The sequence below is a fragment of the Polyodon spathula genome, chromosome 36 (assembly GCF_017654505.1).
Source record: "Polyodon spathula isolate WHYD16114869_AA chromosome 36, ASM1765450v1, whole genome shotgun sequence".
Lineage (NCBI taxonomy): Eukaryota > Metazoa > Chordata > Actinopteri > Acipenseriformes > Polyodontidae > Polyodon > Polyodon spathula.
The window spans coordinates 1,461,007-1,486,610 of NC_054569.1; the positions used below are offsets into that span (position 1 = coordinate 1,461,007).

The window sequence follows — 25,604 nt, forward strand, 5'->3', positions numbered from 1 at the left end:
CCATGAGGGATGGGCCAGTTCCCCAGTCAAGCAACAAGAGAAAGGAATAACTTGGAATTTGCACTCATTTGATGTTTTGTTTTTCCTCATATGAAGGGACGTCATTCCCGAGCCCCTCGCTGGTGAATCGCTGTTCCTAAAACACACGCCTGTGAAGAGCGTACATCACACTGCTCCTTCTATCATTGCTATGCCATGCAAATTCCACTTGAAAGCATTGCATAGGAAATAGGGAATACTGTTTTTTTTACACCTGTTTTAGGCTGCCTGTTTTTTTTTTGTTTGTTTGTTTTTTTTTTTAATGAATTGCAAATACACAACGTTCCCTTGAGTTTTGAAAAAAACAGGAGAAAGTGTGTGCGTGCGTGTGACAGTGCGAGATAAGGTAGACTCCGGAGAGACGCGTTTGTACAGGATGTGTTTACTCTAATAAATACGGTAGCTGCGTCCTTCTTTATCCTGGACTCTAAAGGGGGCAGTTGCAGGTAGTCTGGATAGATAGAGATACCAAGCAAGAGATTCAACGTCTCGCAACAGCAAGCTCGCCTTCCCCACGGTAAGTAGGCTATATATTATTTAATTACATATGCAATACTTTTTAAATAAGAATGTATACGATGTAATTCTAGTACAATCCCAACTTTCTACATGGTTTGACCTGCGGTAGAGAAATTATTTGGTGTACCAATTACACTGGCTTGCGGTCCCACCGTAAGTTAGGTTCTGCGCTCTTTGAAATTAGACTTAGTTAATTTTTTTTAATGCTACTTGCCTGGGTCGGGATCGTCTTGTAAGTGAAAGTAAAGCACGGGTTTCCAGGTTTCCAGACAAAACACGTTAATTGGAAAATTGTCAAAGACTAAGTATGTCGTCATTATTATTATTATTATTATTATTATTATTATTATTATTATTATTATTATTATTCGGCTTCAAAATTATACCTTCAAAATCTGGTTATCATATTTTGTTAAAAAAAAATAAAATAAACGTAGTTAAATTAAATGTGGTACACACACACACACTTAGACAAATGAATACATAAATAAATAAGGGGCATCACTGAAGATGTTCGTTTTTCTAACTACGCTTCCAAAGCTGACGCAGTCCTATCAGAGTACTATTAGAAAGAGAAGCACCGATTATACCGCAGCTGACTCTGCTTTATAACTAACCCGTGTAACTTGGCAATCTCGATTTTGCTCTACAGTAGCGATATCCACTGAATGCCCCAGCCCGGCACGGGAAAACTTCAGTGAGTTGATTTAGTTTAGCGGCATTGCGCCTGCAGTCCAACTGAAGGGTTCTGCGGCTGGTTTCGCCAGGACTGCACCTTCACAGCAGCTCAGCTGCAAGAGCTTTGACAGAGCGGTTCAGAGTTCAAGAATTGGCTCAGTCACCCCATGTGGAAAACCGCTAGATGATGCTTAGATGTGCATGTGATATATTTGGTTTATTTTAAACTAAAAAACTAAGTAAACCATTTCCCGTTGATACATTTATGTAAGGGTTGTTTGTTAATATAATAATAATAATAATAATCTATCTATATGATACGTGCACAGTAATTGCTTGCACACATTTACTGTGCTGCTGTCTCTCAAAGTATAACAGGACACTCTTGGAAACGTGGAGATGCCTGATGTGTCAGATTCTGTCTCACAGTGTTAAATCTCAGCATTGGTCAGCACTAGTTTCAAGTGCTGGTTTTCAAATAGTCATACTGTACTGTCTCTCAAAGTGGGTTATATATACGTAGTATTATATATATATATATATATATATATATATATATATATATATATATATATATATATATATAGATATATATAGAGAGAGAGAGAGAGAGAGAGAGAGAGAGAGAGAGAGAGAGAGAGAGAGAGATATTGAGGGGCTTTTACCAGCTTGGTCAACAAACAGGATGTGAACGGCAGGGTATTAAAAGAATAAAAAAGCAATAATAGAAACATTTGAACCACTTCCCCTTTTGAATACAGCAACAACGATACGATGGATCTTCAACAGCTGTGCCCAGGTGCAAACTCAACACCGCCAACACAGGGCAATCTACTGTGAACCAGGCTCTAGCAGAGGAGACGCTTATGAAAAATATAACTTGAACTACAACAATGAGAAAGAATGCTAATTAATGCAAAGTCTCTGCACAGATGTGCCATGGTCACTGTTTATTAGGGTCACGTGATTTGCAGGCTGATGAGCTGTAATGAAGCTATACGCATTTATGTCTGATTTCACTGGATCTCTCCTTGTTGCTCTCTCCTTGCAGTTAGAGATCTCAAGATGAGCCACTACATGGAGCCCATGTCTGCATGCCTGGCCTCTCACGCTTATGAAAAATATAACTTGAACTACAACAATGAGAAAGAATGCTAATTAATGCAAAGTCTCTGCACAGATGTGCCATGGTCACTGTTTATTAGGGTCACGTGATTTGCAGGCTGATGAGCTGTAATGAAGCTGACGCATTTATGTCTGATTTCACTGGATCTCTCCTTGTGCTCTCTCCTTGCAGTGTGAGTCTCAAGATGAGCCACTACATGGAGCCCATGTGCATGTGCCTCTCACTCCTGTGGGCATCTGGGTCATGGTAAGGTGATATAAACCACCAGGCTTGTGTTGAACTGCTGTGGCTTGTGCTGCTACAGTGAGTGTGAGTGTGAGAGTGAGTGTGAGAGTGAGAGTGTGAGTGTGAGTGTGAGTGTGAGTGTGAGAGTGAGTGTGAGTGTGAGTGTGAGAGTGAGTGTGAGAGTGAGAGTGAGTGTGAGTGTGAGAGTGAGTGTGAGTGTGTGTGAGTGTGAGTGTGTGAGTGTGAGTGTGAGTGTGAGTGTGAGTGTGAGTGTGAGTGTGAGTGTGAGAGTGAGTGTGAGTGTGAGAGTGTGAGTGTGAGTGTGAGTGTGAGTGTGAGTGTGAGTGTGAGTGTGAGAGTGAGTGTGAGTGTGAGTGTGAGTGTGAGTGTGAGTGTGAGAGTGAGTGTGAGTGTGAGTGTGAGTGTGAGTGTGAGTGAGTGTGAGTGAGAGTGAGTGTGAGTGTGAGTGTGAGTGTGAGTGTGAGTGTGAGCGTGTGTGAGAGTGAGTGTGAGTGTGAGTGTGAGTGTGTGTGAGTGTGAGTGTGAGTGTGAGTGTGAGCGTGTGTGAGTGTGAGTGTGAGTGTGAGAGTGAGTGTGAGTGTGTGTGAGTGTGAGTGTGAGTGTGAGCGTGTGTGAGTGTGAGTGCGAGTGTATTTCAAGCTGAATAGTCAGTTAATCTTTTAATTAACTTAAATATTTAGTCCTCAACTAATCCAAGACTCTATTGAAAACTTGCTGTGATTATCAATAGGGTCTTATATAGTGTGCCTGTATGTGCATATACATACATTATCAGGCTCACTGTATAGCTTGACAGTGTACTGGGAGATCGTAGGGTGGAGAGGACTTGGGATTCATATCAGGTTAGAATTCCAGCAAAGTAAGATATATTAATTTGTATGCATCGTGTGGACCTATTTGATACAGAAGAAGGGGGTCACATGCTAATCGTACCCTGACCTGCTCTGTCACCAAGCCTCTCAGAGTAAGCGTGGGTGCAGCTAATTGGCTCAGGTGAGTTTATCTGAATTGAGCTGATTTGAAATTGAGATTACTCTGCAGAAGACCATTGCAGTCAAAAGGTTAAAGAAATCCTTTGTTTTGCATTTCATTTTTTAAAAATATTTTTCAATAGATGAAGACAATAAGGTTTTCGTAAGCTGTCGGTCTTTATTCAAGCAGGGGTGCTGAATTGGAAAGCTAGTTAGAATAGCGGGTTGAAGTGATATAATCACTGTTGTCCTTACTTAATTTGTTATAAACTCCACTCCTAAACACTGAGTTTCCTAAACATTGCATTGAGGTCCGTTGCCACTAAGTTCCAGTTCAGCCTGTCTTCTTCCCAGTCTCTCAGCTCTAACCACTAGGCCATCACACTGCCTGCCAGACCCTGAGCTCTAACCACGAGTCCACACTTCCTCCTAGTCTCTCAGCTCTGACCACTAGGCCAATAACCAGTTCAGCTTGTCTCCCACCCAGTCCCTTAGTTCTAACCACTGGTTCAGATTGCCTCCCAGTCTCTCAGCTCTAACTCCCAATCCAGCCTGCCTCTGGCCCAGTCCCTCAACTCTAACTCCCAATCCAGCCTGCCTCTGGCCCAGTCCCTCAGCTCTGCCCGCCAGATGCTTCCTCCTAGTCCCTGAGTTCTGACCTCCAGGCCACTCTTTCTCCCAGTCCCTGGGCTGCGACCCCCAGCCTGACCTGGCTCCTGTCAGCATGCCCCTCCAGTGTATACAGAAGGAAGGCAGCAGCCCCTGTGTTGGTGCAGAGATAAGCAGCACGAGCCCGGGCTGCATTAGCAGGTTGTAAAGCAGAGGTGCAGCTGATAAGCCCCGGTCCTGCATTTGCAAAAAGCCCTTATCAGGTGGGCAGTCAGTCAGCACGATGCAGGACTCTGCAAGCAGTCAGTAGCTCAGTCACCACTAGACTTCCGTCAGGATTAAGAGAAGAGGCACCCACACGCCCATCCTAAAGTTCTGTCAAGATTTACAAAAAAAAAAGTTAATTCTAGGTTTAAGCATCAAGGGCTTCAAACGCTCACTCATAAATCATGAGATAAAAGTATGTAAAATGCTTAAGCTTTAGACTTTCGTTCGTAATAATTTACCTTATGTGCCAGAGGGCTGGTATCACAGCCTCTGAGAGTCCAACATTAGTGCAAATGTGGGTCTGTGAAGTTGGAAGCAAGCAAGGAATTCGGGCAAGTTTTACACACGCAGTAACATGATAATTTACGGGGTAAGGTTGGGAAAGTAACGTGATTATGTTTAAGAAAATAACTCAATAGCAGGTACAGAAATAGCTTTGGTTATTGCTGTGTTCTGTTAGTACTGAGCATTTGAGATAGCGCCATCTACTGGTGAGAGAGCTTGGTGCCACGGTCGCTGGCAATGATTCTAGCAGGGTGGGTTTAAAGCACACTCAGAAAGTAATTGACGTGCCAGTTTAGAAATGTTTAAAATAGCGTGGAAGGAGTTTCATTAATTAGACTCTCTTGTATGAAATATAAACAATATAGGACAAGCTGCCAACACAGGGTTCTTTTCACATTGCAGAGACAAGATGCAGTGGACGTCTATCACGACCCCTATGTATCAATGGGATACCCCCCTCAACCCTATTACCAACCCAGGCCCGCTTACCCGACCCGGGGGGAGGTGTCAGCACAGGAGGTGCCGACTGGACATGAGTACTGGGCTTCAGGTAGGATGAAACAGCGAGGCAGCTTGTGCACCATGTCTGTTAATTACACTGACAAAGACGCTTGCCCAGGGAACCTCAAGAAACACCAAGAAATGCCACAAATTAAATCTCAGATCTCTGTAGTGTGCATTATAACATACTATGTGTAAAACTATTTAAAGCGCTGTTATCTAACTTTTATTATCATGGTACGTTTTGCTTGCACACAGCGCCATTCGGTGGTGGAATATGGTAACTGTGATTGCCACTTTTGTACTGGAAATTCTACTGCTTCTTTAAAGTGGAAAGTCAAATCTCAACTTGCAGTAGAAGCCTCTGCAAATCTAAAAATCTGGTATTTCTGATACAAAATTGGAAAATAAAACCCTATTCCCTTGAGTAACACTAGAATCAAGATAATGAAATATTACTGTGAAACTGACGGCTTTTCCAAAACAGTGTATCCAGTGCTGAGTGTAAGCAGGAATCCAAGAGCACTCTTTAACTCTGCCACTGACCTCCGGGTGGTTTGCCTGCTTCGAATTCCCCCTGATGTTTTATTTTCGCCTGTTTGTTATTTTGTATCAGATCTTTACTTGTGTGGCTCCCAGAAGCAGCTTGCCCTCACAGCTTTAGCCCCACAGAGCCCTAGCCTGTTGAATCTCTGTAGGGGACTGACCCCGGCACGATGCTTTTACCAGATGCATCATATTTTCCATCCAAACCGGACACATGCTAGGCATTTTTCAAAGTTTACTTCTCTGCCTATTTTTAACTCGAGCATTCTTCCCAATGCGCTGCCCCTGTGTGACTCTCTCCCCCCTCTCTCTGTCTCCTGTGTTTAATTCAGTGGGGTGCGGGGCTCAGGGTGCTTGGGACACGTTGTACCCTTGGCAGTAGTTTGGTTTTTCGAAGTCCCAGCACTACTTGAGGGTCTGAAATCTGTTCTCAAAATGCTCGTCTGCAACGTGCAAAAGGAATATTGTGGCTGAAATCACTCCACCCTTAAGGTGTTAAAATGTATCTATTTCTAAGCAGAGGCAAATAGCGTCACCTGGTGGACAGATATTGCCATGCTTACCTTGGTTTTGTCCCAGACTGGCGTAGTGCGCAGTGTGGGGTCATTGAGTGAAAGCAGAATCTTAAAAGCTCTCCCCCCTCTCCTTTGCTCTTATATCTTCATCTGTATTTAAAATAAATTTGTGATGGTGTTGACCCCATCTATTTAGCATCCTGGCAAACATACCCTTACCACCCCCCCCCCCCCCCCCCCCCCCCCACACACACAAAAAGCATCCAGCCATCTCCCCCACATAAAATAAATCATTAACCCAAATTATCCTGTGCAAGAAAAGGCAGCCAACAAAACTGCTCTGACGAGGGAAACTGTTCTATATTTCCCATTGAAGTAAATATCGTTTAGATCCAGTCAGAGCTAAGCAGGGTTGACCTCCAAGGAACACCAGGTGCAGTTGTGTATTCAGTAGTGCTGGTGTTCTCAATAAGGAGATTTAACAGGAGATCCTGTTTCCACAGATCCACAGAGCCAGCCTGACACATACAGATCTAGGGGTGTCATATACAGTAAAAGTAACTCCAGTGAAACCCCTTTTGGTTGCCAGATACGCTCTCTGCTTGTGCCCTGCGACAGACCATCAAAGGGTGCAATTGATATTTCCTTGTTAAATAAAGATTCTCCGAGATCTGTCCTGCTTCCTCTCTCTCTCTCTCTCTCTCTCTCTCTCTCTCTCTCTCTCTCTCTCTCTCTCTCTCTCTCTCTCTCTCTCTCTCTCTCTCTCTCTCTCTCTCTCTCTCTCTCTCTCTCTCTTGCTCTCTCTCTCTCTCACTCTCATGCTTTCTCTCTCTCTCAATTGAATTGAATTGAATTCATTTCAAATTGGCTTCATTGTCATGACAGTAAAAAAGAATTGTGTTGCCAAAGCACATACATGGCATAAACAACTAAAATATATATAAAAAAATAAAGAAAACATATCTTTTAATACTAAACAGCATCCCTCCTTCCTCTATATTGAATTACTCCCTCCCTCCCTCTGTATTAAACAGTACCTCTCTGTCTCTCTCTCCCTCTCTTTGTCTTTCTCTCTCTCTCTCTCTCTCTCTCTCTCTCTCTCTCTCTCTCTCTCTCTCTCTCTCTCTCTCTCTCTCTCTCTCCCCTCACAGCTGTGAGCTTGGCTGCAATAGCAAAGAGAGCATTGGGTTCTGTTTTATTTGATGTGAGTTTTATTTTTTTCTCATAGGCTGCAGCTGTACAGAGTGTGAGAGAGGGAGGGAAGGAGGGAGGGTGGTGTGTGTGTGTGTGTGTGTGGGGGGGGGGGGGGTAGTGGGGGGGAGCATGTCCTCGCGGACGCAGGCACATTTTTTATTTCTAAAAGTAAACACGCCGCCTGCGGGGGTCTGGAGGTTATGGGAAAGGAGGAAGCAGTGATGCTAATCAGCCAGGCACACACTTCCCCCGACAATATTATATATATATATAAACATATATATATATATATATATATATAACAGAGCCCCACCTCCTTCTGTTAACTTGTGAGGCACAGTCTTGAATATCCATGCCAGAGTAGCACATAGCATTGAGTCTCTAGGTCATTTTGTTAGGGCATTGATTAAGGAAGGTTATCAGAACGTAGGTTAAATGGAAGAACCTGTCCGTCTGTCTGTCCGTCTGTGGAGTTGAGTCATCATTTGCCCTGATCGTAGCCTCGACGCAGTGTGGCATAGACTCCACAAGGTACTGGAAGGTGTCTCCAAGGATTGTTAACCCATTCAGTCTCGCCCGGTCCATCTGTGTTTCCCACAGTCTGCCTGTCCGGCAGCTAGCACTGTCTGTCATGTGGTTTTGTATTGTGTGTTTGGGTCTGGTTGAAAAACACTGTGTTGGTAAAAATGCATCTGGTGAGACAGGAATCTGGCCAAACGGCAGCTTTCGAAAGAGAAACTCAGTTAGAAAGAATAGCTAGGAGATCAAACCTTTTACTGTGTGACTAGCCTAATGAAACAGCATACACTGCCTTACAACCCGGGTAACGTTGTGAACAAGTAGATACGTAAGTATTGTAATTGCACTAAAGGAGACTTATATTGTTTTTCTATAGTGCAAATCCTAATTTGTTCTTCACATCTTACAGACGAGTTACAGGGAATAAATAAAGCTAATTGAAAACACTGCAATCTGTATACAGAACATAATAAACTATATATATATATATATATATATATATATATATATATATATATATATATATATATATATATATATTATCACAGACAGTTATGGTTCATAAAGCATTAGCATTCTGATACAATGCGCAAAACTGCTAATGTAAATGACCTCTAGTTCGCTGATGATGAAATGCAAGCATTTGTTTCTTCCTGTGGATGCAGCTTTTATTGGAGTAAATCAGCAGAGAGAGAGAGAGAGCACATGAGAGAGAGAGCGCATGAGAGAGAGAGAGCGCATGAGAGAGAGAGAGAGAGAGAGAGAGAGAGAGAGAGAGAGAGAGAGAGAGAGAGAGAGAGAGAGAGAGAGAGAGAGAGAGAGAGAGAGAGAGAGAGGTCTTTCAAGGCCCACAAACTGGAGGGGAGGGTTTATTAAATTAGCTTCACAATAGACTGCTTGGGGGTGGGGCACGTGGTGGCACTAATGGAGGGGAGAGTTGTCCTTTAAGTGAGACTAATTGATTGGAAAGAACTGGGGCTTTGTTACCCCCAGCGTGGGTCTTGTGATCTTTCAGGGGCTGGGTCCACCCCCTGCTTCTTCAGACAACAGCCACACAGAGGAGGGGTGGCAGCTAAATAGAGCCTACAAGAGGGCTGTTATAGGGGCAGGGAAGGGGTGTGTGGGGGCATACAGGGAACACAGGGGTACTGACATGCCTTCAATACACACAAGCACCGATACACTGTATAGTGTAGTATATTACTGCATATATATGTGCATGTGTTACAAATACATGCTGGAAAAAATGTGTACCATATTATAACCCCAATCTCCCATGAAATTAAAGAAAGGAGAGAAACACACTCTATACATTTATTTATTCATGCTTTCCTTTATATCTGTACAGTAAGTACATATTCATGTATTTTTGGTCACTGAATACATTTCAAGCAGTGTTTGTCTGAATATTTATCCCAGCACTACATGATAGTAAACCCTTTATTACCCTTTTAACTGCGTATGGAAGATGCTGTATATTCCCTCACAGTATGTGTGTTTGCATACTGTATAAACAGTGGTGACCATTCGGCTAAGCAATTAGCATGTCACAATGTGCGGAGCATTTATCATGTGTTTAATATTAATGCTTCTATTATAAAGCCAGCCTTTTTTCTTACCAGACTGGAGAGTCCAGTAGACTGGGTCGAAGTCTCAATTAACTTGGCATTGCAAGGGAAATATGGTAGACCTGGCGCCCTGTACATTTATGACTCACAGAAAGAAAACACTGTACAGTAGAATGTGAGTTATTTATGCATTCATTTACTTTGCATGATCAGTTTTAATACCGGCAATAGTACATTCAGTTATAGGAAAGAACATGAACATTGTCCTTTTGATACATCTCAAGCAGGTGTTGCATGAAAATTCAAATACGCGTCCTGGGAATAATTTTTTCCTTCTGATTTAAACAACTTCTTTTTTTTTATATAAATCAAATCTTGAATAGTAACCTTTCTGTAGATAACAAGATCACTACCGGAGTTTAAAGCTGAAAGCCCCAGGCCAGATCTGAAAAGAGGTTCTTACTGAGGTTAATGGGTGCTATAACGGTGTTGTGCAGTCCTTTGAAAAAGGGTATACGTGGAGATCATTAAGAATAAAGAGATCAGTGAGTGTGTCAGGGAGCTGAGATTAGCAGCAGCATTCCCTGGATACTAGTTCTTAGCTCTGACCACTAAACCCCCCTGTGTCTCAGACATCGCCAGGCTGCAGCTGAGATCTGACAAGGGTAATACAATCCAGACCAGCTAATGGATCCTCCTCAGAAACCAAAAAAATCTATAAGATCTATAAAATCCAATAATCTATATACGATTCCTATAGGGACCATTCCAAAGGACTTATAATCGTGATTAGAATGTCGATAGATTATTTCATAAAAGATCTGTGCTTACCATTGTAGAGGAACCCTGTTAAACTGTATTGATATTCAGATATATTTCTGTGATAGGACTATAGATTCATACCATTGTGATACCAGTAATATGAAAATATCACCACGGTGATGCTCTACTGCCTATGCTATTGTAGCTACCATTGCAGAGCCACATATATCACTGAGTATCACTGAGAATTACTGTATTGTTTAACTGCATTTCACTTTCTAAGCTGTAGGGATTCCAATTAAAAATAGACACGCTGGACTCTCTCAACTCAACCCCTCCACCTCCTGGCTTATTACTTTACAGATGCATTGAATAAAGTGTTACTAGAAATGATCAAATCAATTGAATGCGAATTGTATCTTGAGTACTCCAAAACGTGGGTGCATTTCTGGTACTGAGTACCTGAGTTGGGGTACCGTTGAACTGCTTACTAATTCACACTTCAGGAAACACAGTCTAGTTGAGTTCAGAAAAATGAAATAAACGTCCTGAAGTCGAGTAAGTTATTCCAGTTGTTGGGCTTCACATAAGGCCAGTGCGTGAGGCTCCTTGAACGCAGAACTGATCCACAGCAGTCCTTCTGAAGACCCAGGTCAGATTTCAGAAGGGCCACAGCAGTTCTATATCTCCACATTATTTGCACGGTTTGTAAAGAAGGACAGCCAGTAAGATCTCAACCCACCTTCCTGTGTGGTGACTGTGGTAGGAGACTCGTCTTAATGGGCTTAAATATTCTATAAAGATGAAGCCGCTGTCGAGAAATCTTCTGCTTCTTCAAAGAAACTCCTCTAAGGTCAAGAGTTGCCACATAGAGCCACATTTAGCACTTCATTTTAGCAGGTTAACACTCAGTGAGAGTCCTAAGTCAATTGTCATGACGGAATGAATTAATTAATTAAAAGGCATAAAATAGTGACCAATTATTTAAAATCTAGTTTCTTATTAGCTTTATTAACTGGTCACCCTTCTATTGTGCTTAGATTCCATCTACATTTTAATATGCAACTACAACTAGTATGGCATTGTCTTGGAAATAGCTACACATTCCAAGTGGGAATACAAAAACGGAGCCACTATTTATACAGTGGTTTGGCTCCTCATGCAAACCTAAGAGTGTCAGATTTAGCAAGCAGTGTGGTGGAAGAATGAGAAGAATCTGCTTGCTTGTTGGAGGTCCTGGAGAGAAAAGAGGGCTGTGCTTTCTACGGATTGTGAGAGTCACTGTGCAGAGGACTAACGAAATTACTAAAATGGCACGTTAATTGCCTGTTATTAAATTTGCTGTCTAAAAATAAAGCAAAATAAAATTTCACCAAAAAAAAAAAAAAAAAAAGGAGTCAGATCCTGTTTGAGGACGGTCATGTAATTCAGTGTTCTAAGATATGGAGCTCATTGACCTAAATACTGGGTGGAGAGGAGTGTGGTAGACGCAGCAGAAGTCAGTAGGAGATTCGTACTTGCAAACTGAGCCAGGACACCCTTGTAAAAGCTGACCATGGTAAATTTGCACAGCTTTCCAGTACTTTTCTCCTGGAGAAGATGTGCTTGTCCGTGCTGCCATCTGCACAGGAAAGGCTGGAATGCGGTGACACTACTCTGTAATGCCTGGGCTGGGGCAGTGGCAGCACAATGCAGTTACAATGTAGGAGCTATACCATAGAATACCACAGTACAGCACCTCAGTGGTACCCTTATAAAAGTTTACCGCAGTATTTCTGCATGGTATTTATCCAGCTTTAAGATGCAGTTCCCATGTTTATACTGTGCATTTCCCAATGTTTACCCTGGTTTGATTGTTTATTAATGTGCTGTATCACACCACGCTCTTCTTTACAATGCTTCCTTGTGCTTTACCCTGCTTTCACTATGCGTTATTACGCTTCGTTATGTTTTACGCATCTTTTATACATCATGTTCAGATTTTGACTGGTATAAGAATGGCATGAACCAGTACGCCCTGGTATCCCATTTTGATATCACGGTGTAAATAATCACCAACGTGTTCCTGTACAATTGTTGCGAGATCTCTGTGTTGGTAATAGGTCGCTATTAATATGCGAAGAGTTCAGACTTGAAAACGAAGCAGAACTGACGCTTTTTTACAGAGCCTGAAAGCAGTATGATCTTTATGCACAGCTGCTCTGCGGGATGCTGGGTTGTGCGTTTTGTTAATTTGCCTCTGATATGTTTGAACACAGTCCTTGATTTAGCCCCCCTTTAGGTTAAGAGATAGGTTGCTGTCACCAAATACTTTAAAGCGAGAGGCCAGGCAAGAATGTAATTGAATTATCAAGTCCCTGTGCGCTCCGACCCACCCCCTTTTCGATGACAAGACAGCCAAGGCCTGCCTCCGCCAAGCGGTGAAACTGAGGGGCTGAGAAACGCACTTAAAGGAATCAGAGGGAGTGAGAGAGTGAGTGAGAGAGAAAGAGAGAAGATAGTTATCAGAGAAGACAAATTACAATTGAAGAGAGAGAGAGAGAGAGAGAGAGAGAGAGAGAGAGAGAGAGAGAGAGAGAGAGAGAGAGAGAGAGAGAGAGAGAATAGAAACTGCAGAAAGACAAAAACTTGCATTGCCTGGTTCTCAACAGGGCGAAAGAAATTAAAACAAGAAGGTTTTTTCTTTCAAGTTTTGTAATACTATTAATAAACATACACAGACACACAGACACACACACACACACACACACACACACACACATTTGTATTTTAACGTTGTGATCCGAATCGCCGATCATGACGGCAGCTGTAGACATGAAGCCGACTTTAATGATCATAAAGACCGAAAAGGCGGAAGGTAAGTTGGGTTTTCTTCTTAGTTTTAAAACATTAAGCGCCAAGTTGATAAATTAGCTTGTTTATTTCGTAACCTTATTGTTTTGCAATCATGTTATCATTTTCTTAATTATTGAAGTGTAATGGGTTTGCCCCTATCGGTGTCCTTGCTGCAGAGAACGAAGACAGATGTTGCAGACAGTGCTGTGGTTTATAATGTGTGGGCTGAAAAGTATGAATGTTTCGTTTTTCATGAGATGTAACGGTGATCCAGAACCGGGCTGCACTACAGCAGGACGCTGCAGAGCTGGGCTCACTGTTTATTAACTGTATAGAATAGATATTTCGCTGTAATTTGAAACATTTCCTTCCGTTATTCTTTGCAAGCACATCTTTAAAACGCGCGTATTGTGCACGCAAGGTAAATTACTTGCAACCGTCAATAGTTTCAATCAGCTGAACAAAAGTGATGTCGTTTCGGTCGCTCGATTGGTGCATTTTTTGGAGCATCCCGTTTTGAACTTGAAACAGAAGAGTCTGCTTCCATATTGTTCTAGTACCGTTATGGATGGGTAGGGCTGCGGCTCAGAAACATTTGAAATGTTTTTTTTTTGTCGCTTGTTTTTTGTTAACACACACAAATAACGTGTTATTTATACAGACGGACACACACAAACATATATATCCCATCATTCGACACTTCAAACAGAAAGATAAATTGGGCTCATTTCTTAATATATTGGTAAAACCTTTTGTGTGTGTGTGTGTGTGTGTTTTATTATTATTTTTTTTTTAATATTTTAAAACATTTTTAACCAGTCAACACTTAAAACGAGTTCGCTAATGTTTACGACCTGCTTATTTTATACTGATGCGAAAAAGTGGAAGCTGCCACGGGAAACGCGAGGGGTACATTATAACAAGGAGCCCCTTCTCATGAACTGCGACCACTGTCGTTTCACCCTTTACTGTCTGTGTTTTGCGGGGGCGGGGTGGTCTGTCTGCTTTCTGATCACCGCCGGTTAATTGCGTCTGAGTTCATTTGAAGCCTGTTGCTTATGGCAAGACAAGAGAGGCACACGATACCACAGTTTATATGAATAGAACCCGAGGTCACCTGGGAGCCAAATTAACCACTCAGTGGAATAAATCAGTTATTGGAGGAGATGCTACAGTACGTGACTGCCTTGTGTTATTCAAGCTTCTGTTTAGCACGGGTTGCGGAGCAATGTAATGCCCTGCTTTACCTGCCGTGGTAAGTAAGCAGGTGCTGTTGGCTGTAGTACAACACTGTACTCGTTTGATTAGTTTTGTGCGCACCAATAATAATAATACTAATAACAATCATCAGGACAACAGCAACAATACTAGCAAGACTACTACTACCACTACGACTATTAACCCATGTTTGCTTATTGAGTAAGCCCTCCCCACCCCGTTGTGCAGTGCCAGACCACCCCTTTGAGCATCTCTTTAAGCGGTGCTTGCCCCACATGCTCATGTTTTTTTTGTACACTCACGGAACTGGCTTTGCATTGATCCACTTCTCACCTTAGATTCTCAAAGCCGTTTAGCAAAGATGGCCATCAGCAACCAAATTAATTTACCAGCCCCAAAACAAAACAACTCCCACGTTTTGCGATTCATCCAAAATGATTTATTATTCATTTTCAGAAATCAAAATTATGTCGTGTTTTTTTTTTTTTTTTTTTTTTTTTTTTATCTCTTTCAGACAAAACAGTGTAGCCCTGAGTGGTTTATTGGTAGAAGATGTGATGCTTCCCACTCACTCGCACCCTTGCATGTGACATGAAAATAAAAAGCACATCGCAGCTGGCCGCAGCGCATTTTAGGCCAGTTTGAGCTAGAAGGTCACCTGTGCATGCAGTACTGCAGCTTTGCCTTGTTTGGGTAGAAATACCGTCTTCCACCTTAAGTGTGCTGACTTGTTACTTTGTTGTGTGAGTAACCAAATTTCACACCATCTTGCAAAAAAAAAAAGCAAAAAAACATTTTGCAACCCAAGCGTATTAGTGCTTCATTGTGCATGCATTGGGTAAGAGCTGTCACTTGCTGATTGCAAATGCTGGTGATGAACCTGGTTGCTTGACATGAGGTGGTTGCCGTTCTCAGTGTAATAATGCAAAGATTGGCTTGAAAAAAAGGGTCCAAACATCTAATTTTTGATTAGTGGGACTTATGCTTTTGCAGAGCTTAATTTAAAATAATCTTTATCTACAAATCAGTCATTGCAACTAACAAACTGCGTTCCATCACTGCCTATATGTACCATGGCCCCTGGAACCTGACATTATTGATGCACTAGCTAGAATAGGGGTGCATTTTCTTGTTGGGCCTCCAAAGGGCTACAGAAACATGCCGGTACGTTGCTAGCGCTGTTATTTTGGCATCTTGCCACCAGTGTAACAAAAATAGGGACCTTTTTTTCTTGTTTTTCCCCCCAGTTTACCCAGCGAAAATGTTTAGCGTAAACACAAAGTACATCTGTCGTGTTGCACAGCACTGAAGCCAAAGGGGACATTCCTTTTTCAGTGTTTCCGTTGTTCCTGTACATTTCCAAATGGAAAACTGCAAGTGCAGTCAATTGGCACCAACAGCAGAGTGTAGTCAAATTACCCTGTGCTTTACAGTATGTTAACTCCATTATTTCAGTTGCATTCTGGCTAGATGCTGCTCTGTGTACCAATTTACTGCACTGCAAGTGTGTTTGATAGCATTGCACAGGTCTGTGGTTTCTAGTAGACTGACAAACAGCAGACTGGTTAGAAGACAAGCTTTTATGAAAGCTTCTGCTGAATTTGCAGTGACACCTGATGTCAAATGTGGAGGCATTACAGCTCATCCTCATCATTATAACTGGATCTTAAATTTGTCGTGTGTATGGTGTAGAATTGCATGCTCATTTGTTGTCAGTACTGGATCACAAAATGTCCAATATACAGAAAAAATAAATAATGAAGCCTGATTCTAAAGAACACCAATTTGTGCACATCTTTTAACTGTGTATTCCCCTTAACTAGGCAAGGAGATTTCCTTCACAGATTTAATGTTTGTGAAAAATAATACGTTGCTGACCTCAAACTTTGCAACAGAGCACCTCTTCACATGAAAGCAGCCCTGAAAGGAGTCTTGATTTTGTTATGGACAGCTAAGTAAACAGCAGAGGCTTTTTTTTTTTTTTTTTTTTTTTTTTTTGGTGTCCGTGATGCTGAGGAAGAAAGTTGTGGGGCAGCTTTAGAAACAGACAGCAGGGATATTGGAATCATATCCACTTCCACATCTCCTCTCGTGCAGTTTGAACCTGCTAAGGTGCACGGTCGCATGGCTGTAGAGCTGGGTGAAAGCGTCAGCCTCTTAGATGAAAGATGCAGCCTCAGTTGCTGGGTGCCTTTTTGTGGTACGTGAACTTCTAAAATCCAAACCGTGTCTACTTCAGTCGGCTGTTCCCTAGGACTGTATGGAATTCCATCCTGGAAAACAGATTTGCATTTGGTTCACAATGGAAAGGCTGCTGTGGCACAGAGCACCAGGGTTCCTTACAAGTGTATGTACCTCACATCAGAGAAAAGCATTTACATAAGCCTTAAGATGTACACTGCCGTCCACCGAGTAACAGGACAACTAACGGTGAGGGCAGTGTCTTATTAATTCAGTGTTTAATAAGTAAATGTAATACGGTTTGTGACACTCTTTCAGCTAGGGCAGATTATAATGTGTAACTGTGTTGTGAACTAGCTGGGTATTATAATCTTCGCAAGATGAAAAGGCCAGAGGCAGACTGTGCCATCTTGACTTGGATAATTGGAACTTCAAAGATAAAACAAACTGCTGTGGCTGCTGCTGTTACGTTTTGTGAGAGGACGAGGGGTGTCTGGAAGAGCCTTCTATAATGAGCTGTTGAGAGTTTTAAATCAATCAATCACTCAGTGTTATAATTGAAGCTGATCCTTTGATTCTGACTCTTGAGCAAAACAGTAGAAATCTGAGCTGGCGAATAATATTGCCCTGGTCCGCAAGATTTTATGACCTAGCTCTTCCCCCGTAGCCTCGTGAACATCTTGTACGTCACCTTAGCCCTTGATGTGGTGTCTTCCTGCTGAAACTCTGTCTCTGGAACTGTACCGTCCAGCATGGCTAATTAGTGAGTCACAGGGCCCTGGGCATATTCATCACCAGTGAGTAACTGAGAGCTTCATGGGACTGACAGCTTTATTAGACTGGCTCTGAACATTGTGGTTGCCAGCTAGAATGGTAAACAACTGTTTACCGTAGCAATCAGATACTGTGTTAGGACTACCACGGGCTTATCATATTCATGCTTTATAATCTCAAAAAAGAAATGTATAGAGACCAGTGGCTCTCTGACTAATGGTAGTTTGAACATTCATGTCTTGAGAAATACATTCAGTCTGAAACTTTTCCCCTAGAAGTCTTTTTAAGGGCCCAGCAGTACTTCTGCACCCCGAAGTGAAAGACGCTGCTCTTGCAGTGTTTTGTAGTATTTGGCGGCACTCCCCTTCTCCTGTCACGTGACTTGGTATCCAGGTGACGCATTTCCTCAACGCGGCGGACATGTGCTTTTTCAAAAGTTGTTGCTTTGGGAATTTACACAGCTGTGCTTTCATTCCCTTTGTACTGACACATTTTAACTTGCAGTTCGGAGGTGAAGATTGCTAACTGTACAATTACTGTAGGCGTTTGGAGAGGACCCAAAGGGGGGCCCGGAGAGGTTCGCTGTAATGAGCTCTTAGGCTTGACATTGTTTATATGCGCTGTTAGAACTGGGATACAGCATGCGTTAACTTTCTCATAAACGCTGATAAACAGCAGTGCTCACAGCCTGCGTGTTTATAATGCACATTTGTCTTAATTACAGAGAGCCAGAAACACACCACTTGAAATATTGAACAGCATGATCCGGTGAAAACCGGTAGAATTACTTCATCCTTTAAAAAAATAAAAATATCCACTCCTTACCATTTTTTACTCCTCTCCCAATCACTGTTTAAAAGCCCTAAGACAAATAATTACAGCTAAAGCGCTTCACTTTCCTGCCTGTGTCAATACAGTGTGCTCTGTGTTTAACACACTGTCCCTCTCCTCTTCAGGGCGTTCTAAATTCCAGTGCGCCGTTATTTGGATGTAAGTAGTTTTTAAAGCACTTACACAACACTAATTAGTGCTACAAATGAAGTGAGATATAACTAAACATTATGGAACAGGAAACGATTAGGGCTCTTAGTCTGTTCTTCGCTTCCTCTTCAGTCTCTCCTGATTTTAAACGATTGATCTGCATCCAGGGAGAAGGTGAATGGTCCTTTAGCCTTTTAGCCTGCATGTGTGTATGCGGTGTGTATCTACAGTGTGGGAATATGCCAGTTATACCAGGACTCCTGACTGATGGTCATGTTACCGTTACCATTGGAAAGTAAAGTGCAGGTTATAAAAGTACTTTGCTAGCTAAGTAATGATTCTGTCTCTGCGTGTTTAGTTAAGCGAATAAACAGTCTATGCGTTTGTGTTTCAGAATGGATGTCTCTGTTTATGAGCCGTGGCGGTGTGTAGTCGATTTCGTGGGTGATATATTACTGATATCCCTGCTGCCTTCGTTCTCATACAGTCTGCACACCCAGGACTGACCACCTGCCCCCAATCATACAGAAAGGAAAATGGTTTAGGATTACAGATACGTCAATATTTATGTGGCCGTGCTTACAGTCTGTCTTGTTTGTTATGTAAATACAGGTAATGTACAGGGTATTCCCAGGACACACTGCCTCCCCCAGAAGCTGGCTTGGGGTGGAGTCCCTGTCTGGTGCATGTAGCGTGTTGCCTTGCTGTCTCAAGCAGCATTCCAAATGATGTCACTTAGAGTGCATGTCGTTACCATTCACAATCGAACGAGAATGCAGGGAATTTCCAGTGGGAATTGTATCAGTCACTGTGTGTGCGTGTGTGCAGGGATGACATCACCGATTTCTGAGTATGGAGTGTTGTAGGGTTCATTTAGGTGGAGAATTAAGAATGAAATGAGAATTCATAAAAGTGCAAGGTGACGGTGAGGATATTTTAGTGTATGCTGTTAGGAAGGAGTGTAACTGGGATGGAGAACCAGTTCAGTTCTTGTTAAGGTGCTAGAGAGTTTGTCAGCAAGTGTGGGCAAAGCTAAGAATAGGTCAGGGAGAGCCAAATGTGTTTAGCAGCTAATAGTGGACTCTGTGTGGTTGTACGTGGGCTTGGCTGTGGTTTGATATCTATATAGGGCCTGTTCTGTTCCTATCTACTGCCAGTAGCAAGCAGATACTCTAATGGAGAAAAAAAAAAAAAACAAGAGCTAAAGCATTAAGCAGTTGTGGGCCTGGTCAGTGTCTGGATGGGAAGACACTACTGTAGCAGTGTGTGGTGGTGCAATTATTCAGGTATACAGTGGATTATAATGACCTATTATTCCATGTCAGTCATGAAGTTCTGTCAAACCGCAGACGGCTGTATTCCCTTTGGTATTGGATGGCTCTTGTGCAGTTGTAAGATCTTTAGATAAGATATTTATCAGAAGACTTCTGTCTGCTTTGGGGTTAAAACTCTGCTATCCCGTTTTAAATTCAGCACAAATGTAAGCAAAATCTACACTGGTAAATTCAGTATCCAGAAGTCATTAACCCTCGATTCTAAACGAGAGCTGGACGTCCTAAAACAGGATGTTACATTCAAATGCATCCAAAAAAAGCAAAAGAAAGACAAAGCAAATTGTGCAAATTTAAGTTGTTTAGGAAAGACCCCCCCATAATCTAATAGGCTGTGTGCTCAGTGAGAACAGTTCTGCCAAAACCTTCTTATTCAGAACAGGGGCACCTCGTTTGAGTTGGTTGGAGATCTGAGTCATAATCAGAACAGCAGTATCAGTGTTTTAGCTCTTGTGCCTGTTAGTTACGGAAGTACACAGATGATTGTACCAGACTGGTTTTGGTACACAAAAAAAACGTTTGTCTGGCACTGATGACAATTTCAAAAGTAGTCAAATCAGATCTGTGCAGTTTAGTCAATTTGAGTTTGAAACTTCCCCAAGTTCTCTTGGCTCAAAGGGTGATAATGTGTCAAGCGGGTTTCCAGATAAAGAATCATCCCAGCACCTAGAACTGTAAAGAAGTAAATAAAAGGCTTATCTGTACAAAATCTAGAAAGCAGCCAGGAACAGTGTGGTTGCATCCCTGTTTCTCTGACTAACAGCATTGCAGTTTATAAATGTGCCATTGCATCTTCTTCAGAGAGCTGCTGGTTTATGAATGAACACTGTTAAGCATAAAGCAGGAGTAGGTATTGTTCCTCTGCTACGTCAGCAGTTTAAGACCCCTTTGAATATCCCGTGAATTGTGTCTTGTGGCCGTCTCGCACTACAACCCTCTGAATCGCCATGAACAGCCCCCTCCACAGACTCAAAGCTGAACCATTCAGCTGCGGTGTAGAATTGAAATTTCACGCACAGTTCTGACACGTGGGCACAGACACTGCTAATTAGATTCACGTGCTTCTTATAGACTTTAGCTCTTCATGGTTGTCTAAGGGTAGGTGTTAGAAACTGATATGTAGGGCGGTCTGACTCGTAGACACGTGAAACCAATTCTTAGTAGCAACGACAGTGCAAAACTGGTGGAATGTGTCTTTATAAAAACAATGCGTAGCATAATATCATATTGCACAATGAAGTATCCCAGTACATGGTCAATGAACTGCTTGCCTTAGCTGTTTGGTTTATCTGAACTATTCTTGAAATGTTAAAACAGAGGTCAATAACACAGATGAACAACAAACTGGAGTCCTGCTTCTAAATAGATACATTGCTTATTGTATCTGGTCCCTTAAGTGTCCCCCATTATAGTTTAATGGATACTGTATAAAGAGGCCGAGTTGCATTCAGGGATTTGAAGTCCTGAATAATGTACAGGGGTAATGATCCGCCCTGATGATTGCATTGTAGGCCTCTGTCAAGTGGCCTGCCATCTAATCTCTCTGGGCGCTCTTGAGATTTATCAGGGCTCCTGATAAGACTGATCCCTGATCTGACGTCCCCCAGTCAGTAAGAAGCTGGACTGGATGCTAGTGAGCTGTGAAGTCTGCCAAAGACCAATAGCCCTCGCCAGTCACCCAGGGAGGTGACACTGATAGCACCCTGTTGAGGGATATAAGAGGATTTACAACAAGCGTTACAGCATGCCGTTATCACACTGGGGCAGCCGAGACAAGCAGGCTACAAAAAAACACGTAACCTCATTAGACTCAGTCAACAGCAAGGCAGAAGTAACCCAAAATAAACAGGTTTAAGACCAATCCCAGTAACAAACCAAAAGATTCCATCTGCCGTGCATTAAGAGCTCATCTGTTTCTCGTGTGATTGAGTGGTCTAGCTACAAATGAACACAAAAGGAATGCTGCTATAAATGTAAAAACGTGATGCAAGTTAACTAATGCGCTTGACCTGCTATCCATTATATTCAGCTATCTGATCATGTTTAATACATATTAAACATAACCAGAAATCCTTGAGAAATCCCTGTGTCGGGTGTTGTTGCTTTATCGGTAATGCCTGTTATAGATCATTTTTATTCAGGTGCGTTATGCCATTTCCTGTTTTTATGTTCAACTGTTTTTAAATATACTTTCCTGTAGTTATTAATGCATACGCGTTTCAGGAGGCTTTTGAATTCTCATTTAATCTTTTTATCAAAGCAAAACTGCAAATCTCTGAAGTATGAAAATATTTTACCTCTGTAAGCAGTGGAGCGGTGAGGTGAAATTGATACAAATTTATAATGTTTTTTTTTCTATAACGTTATTACAAAACTAGCAAGGAACTTTGTGCAGGGCGGTGGCTTTACGATAATCTTCAAAGCAAGCTGGTATTGCGAAATAATAACCATTTTTATTGGTAGGCTGTAATCCTGGCACATTTACTGTGTACTGTTATGCAATTACAAGAGAAAAGGAACATTTAGAGCTAAGATATTTGAATATTGCCACTTTCATGATTGCATAATCATTTGTTAAATTGGTTGGTTCATTTATAACTTCAAACACTACATCACAAACACTGCATACTAAACTATAAGAAAACAGAAGTGAAGACAGTCTGGCAGTAGAAGTGTAATAGTGTATAACTGCTGTCCAGAAATTGCTGAACCTTGTTGTGAATGAGCACTGGGGTGCAGTCCAGCCGATGTCTATGAGCAGAGCAGCTCTACAATCTCTAACCATCATGTCAAGGGGCTACCAACAGACCTTCGTGATTACTTACTTGATTCTTTTAGCAAAGATTTTATTTTTTTTGGGCTCCTAGCCTTTCTGAAACAGAATTGTTTTAAACAGGTAAAAAAAAAAAAAAAACGTAAACATTGATTTTCTGTCCTGCCGTTACAGGCCTCTTCATGGCCTGTAGGCAGCATGTCTTCATGTATTCATTTTTTGTTGTCCAAACCCTGACCTGAACTCTTCTAAATTAAGAATAAAAAAAGCTTAAAACAAAAACAAAAAAAGTCAGAGAGAGTTCCTAGTTACCTGGATCATTGCGAAAAGATGAGGTTTATTTTTTGAGAAAACAGCCCTGTGTCGGGCCCTGCGATGGGCGTCCCTGCTGTAAACCACACTGTCAGTATGAAGAGCTGCTTTTTATAAGGCCTTCATGTTAAACGGCTTTGCATTGCGTGGGAGAGCAGAGAGAGAGAAAAGAGAGAGAGAGAGATGCAGTGTTAAATAGAAAGAAAGAGGGGGTGTTCATTCCTTTAGCCCGGGTTCAAAAGGGCAGAAAAACTCTGCCTGATCCATTTCAAATAAACTGCTCTTGTTAATTGTAACACCACCCAAGGTGGGGTCTTAGCACCTACTGCTCACAACTTCCAAAGCAGCCCATTACACTTCAGATACAGCACTTCATACATGTGTGTTGGTGTAGGATAAGTCATGAAGGTCCGTTATGTGCAACATATTTGCAGAACATCTCTGTTGACTCACTTAAGTTGAGTTGCTACACAGTTAATGTACATGCTGCTTTTCTGTTAAGCTATTTATACAATGGTACCTATAAGCATGCATGCTTATTCCTAGATAATGGCTGAATGAGACAGTACTGTGCTTTACACTATTGCTAAATTTCTATATCCTTGGAAGGATAACGGATGCAAATCGTCATTCATTTCAAGAGCAAATTAGCTATGAGAGAATGTGCCATTAAAATCCATTTGAGTGCATTCCACAGGATCATGCAGTGCATATGAATCAGTTACTAATGTGGTAGTGCATTTCCAAATAATAATTGAATAGTTTGGACACTACTCAGTGCAAGCAGGAGTTATGTTACAGCCTGAGTCAAAATTATTGAAATGCACTTTCAGTAATTTAAAAAAAAAACCTTCAAAAAAATAAAAATAAAAAAAAAGAAGAATCCGAAAAGCTTCTTACGGTAGATTTTGAGGGCAGTTGCGAGCTGTAGGACGTTAATTATGTGAGTGAGATTATATAAGATCATTTGTATTTGCGGTGTAACTGGATTTGTTTTACGTTGCTTGTGGTTGAGAGTCTGACACAGAAAAGAAGTAAAATGACTAATTTTTAAGGTCCTGGATGGTAGTTTGCTAATTTACATGCATAGTGAAAAATGTACTCAAAAACCTTAAAAAAAAAAAAAAAAAAAAAAAAAAAAACCCAAACCTTTAAATCTTTTTTTATTGCCTTTTCACTCCTAATCCGAGCGTTCTGTAATAAAGTTCATGATGTGTATTATATGCTGAGGATGTTGCTCTCTTAGAAAAGGTGCCCAAACTCTCTGAGCTCATAAACGCAAGTAAATGAGAACTTCATTCTGAAGTAGTTTTGAAAGTGGTTTGCATGAAATAAGGGAGGTGCCGCTTGCTCACAATCTTGCATCATTGTAAATGAGATTGTATCTTACAGGTTTGCATCTGGGTTAAACGCGCTCAGCTGAGTTATCTGGATATCTACTCGTCTCGCTACACCGCACTGCAGGCTATCGTGCCCCTACGGTGTCTGCATTTCACCCCCAGCTTTCAGGCACCCTGCTGTTCATTTCCCCCGCGGCTGGTAGCTCTAATTCAGTCTTTACTAGTCAACAGGGGCTGTTTAAGCCGTCAAAGGGGGCTCTGTTTCAAACAGTAGCCCATGTGTCCGACAGGACCCGGGGTTTGGAAGGGTCTAGTGTGACATCACCGCAGTGCCCTTTGACCTCTGACTCCTGCTGCGTGCCCCCTGTTGTGTTGAAGCACACTGTTCCCTCTGTGTCTGTGTCTGTGTATGTGTTTGGGGGGGTGGGGGACTGGAGATGCACTTTATTAATTAGAGTCTAAGGCCTCCTATTATGTGTAGTAGGGAGCCATGGGTCTTGGCCCACACATGTTTTTGAGCCCTGGTCTGGTCAGTTCAGCTCTGCAGTAAGGTTTCCAGGGTCAGATGTCAGTGGTACTGAAACCAAATTGGTGCATAAACTGGAAACAGCAGCAATTGGGGTGGAATGCAAGTCCAGTCGAAATGATGGAGTAGGGCACTGAAATTGACAATGCCTGTAACATGTATAGAAGGGTTGTGATGGATTCTCTTCCCGCTGGTTTTGGCTGTGTACGGTCTATGGAGATAGCCACCGAGAGCATCTTTATGAATTTCTGTTGTGCTATGAAGGTCTGTGCGGTGGTTTCACGGTTGTTGGAGAATGTAACGCCTCTTTCTTTTTGACAGAACTGGAATGTGGAGATGTTCCCTTGCTCACACCCGGCAGTAAAGAGATGATGTCACAAGCCCTAAAGGCTACATTTAGCGGATTTACCAAGGAGCAGCAGCGGCTCGGAATCCCCAAAGGTAACCTTTTAATAATAATAATAATAATAATAATAATATAATACTACTACTACTACTACTAATAATAATAATAATAATAATAATAATAATAACCCTTTAGTACCTTCACTTCTTTATATGTTTTTTTAAAGACATTACTATTAAAGGCATGATAAATTCTACACTTGATCACACTAAACCACGACCTTAGCTTATTCATGAATCTACTGAATTAAAAAGGCTCCTTTCAAAACCTCCAAGACTCACGGTTAGACCAGCAGGCGTTCCTTGTGATAAAAATAAATAAATAAATCTGAAGACAGACACCAGTCTTTGCTTTCCCTCTGACACAGCAGGGAAAACAGAAAGCCAGTCCATGGAAAATTTAAGTAAGCAGACACCAACTTAATTCCATTTCAGCATAGCGCTGAACAGGCTGACATGATACGCACAGTATTCTTTTTTTTCTCAGGGAGTGGGTGAGAAACAAGGGCTGGGAAGGAGCCTGTTATGCACGTTTTAAAGTCTGTTTCACATGTAATACAACCCAATACCACCCTGGGGAGTT

General features: G+C 41.8%; 1 protein-coding gene across 3 annotated transcripts in view; it reads left to right on the top strand.

The window, feature by feature from the left end:
* The first annotated feature begins 5,137 nt into the window (after positions 1 to 5,137).
* Positions 5,138 to 25,604, top strand: part of ets1 (v-ets avian erythroblastosis virus E26 oncogene homolog 1) — a 32,169-nt gene continuing 11,702 nt past the window's right edge. For 2 of the 3 annotated variants that reach the window (XM_041235037.1, XM_041235038.1), the window contains exons 1-2: positions 5,138 to 5,290; positions 24,938 to 25,057. In XM_041235037.1, the coding sequence (XP_041090971.1) occupies positions 5,185 to 5,290; positions 24,938 to 25,057 (226 nt within the window). In that variant the 5' untranslated portion in view covers positions 5,138 to 5,184. Of the gene's footprint in view, positions 5,291 to 12,825; positions 13,203 to 24,937; positions 25,058 to 25,604 lie in introns of those variants that run through there. The other variant, XM_041235039.1, reaches the window with a different exon arrangement.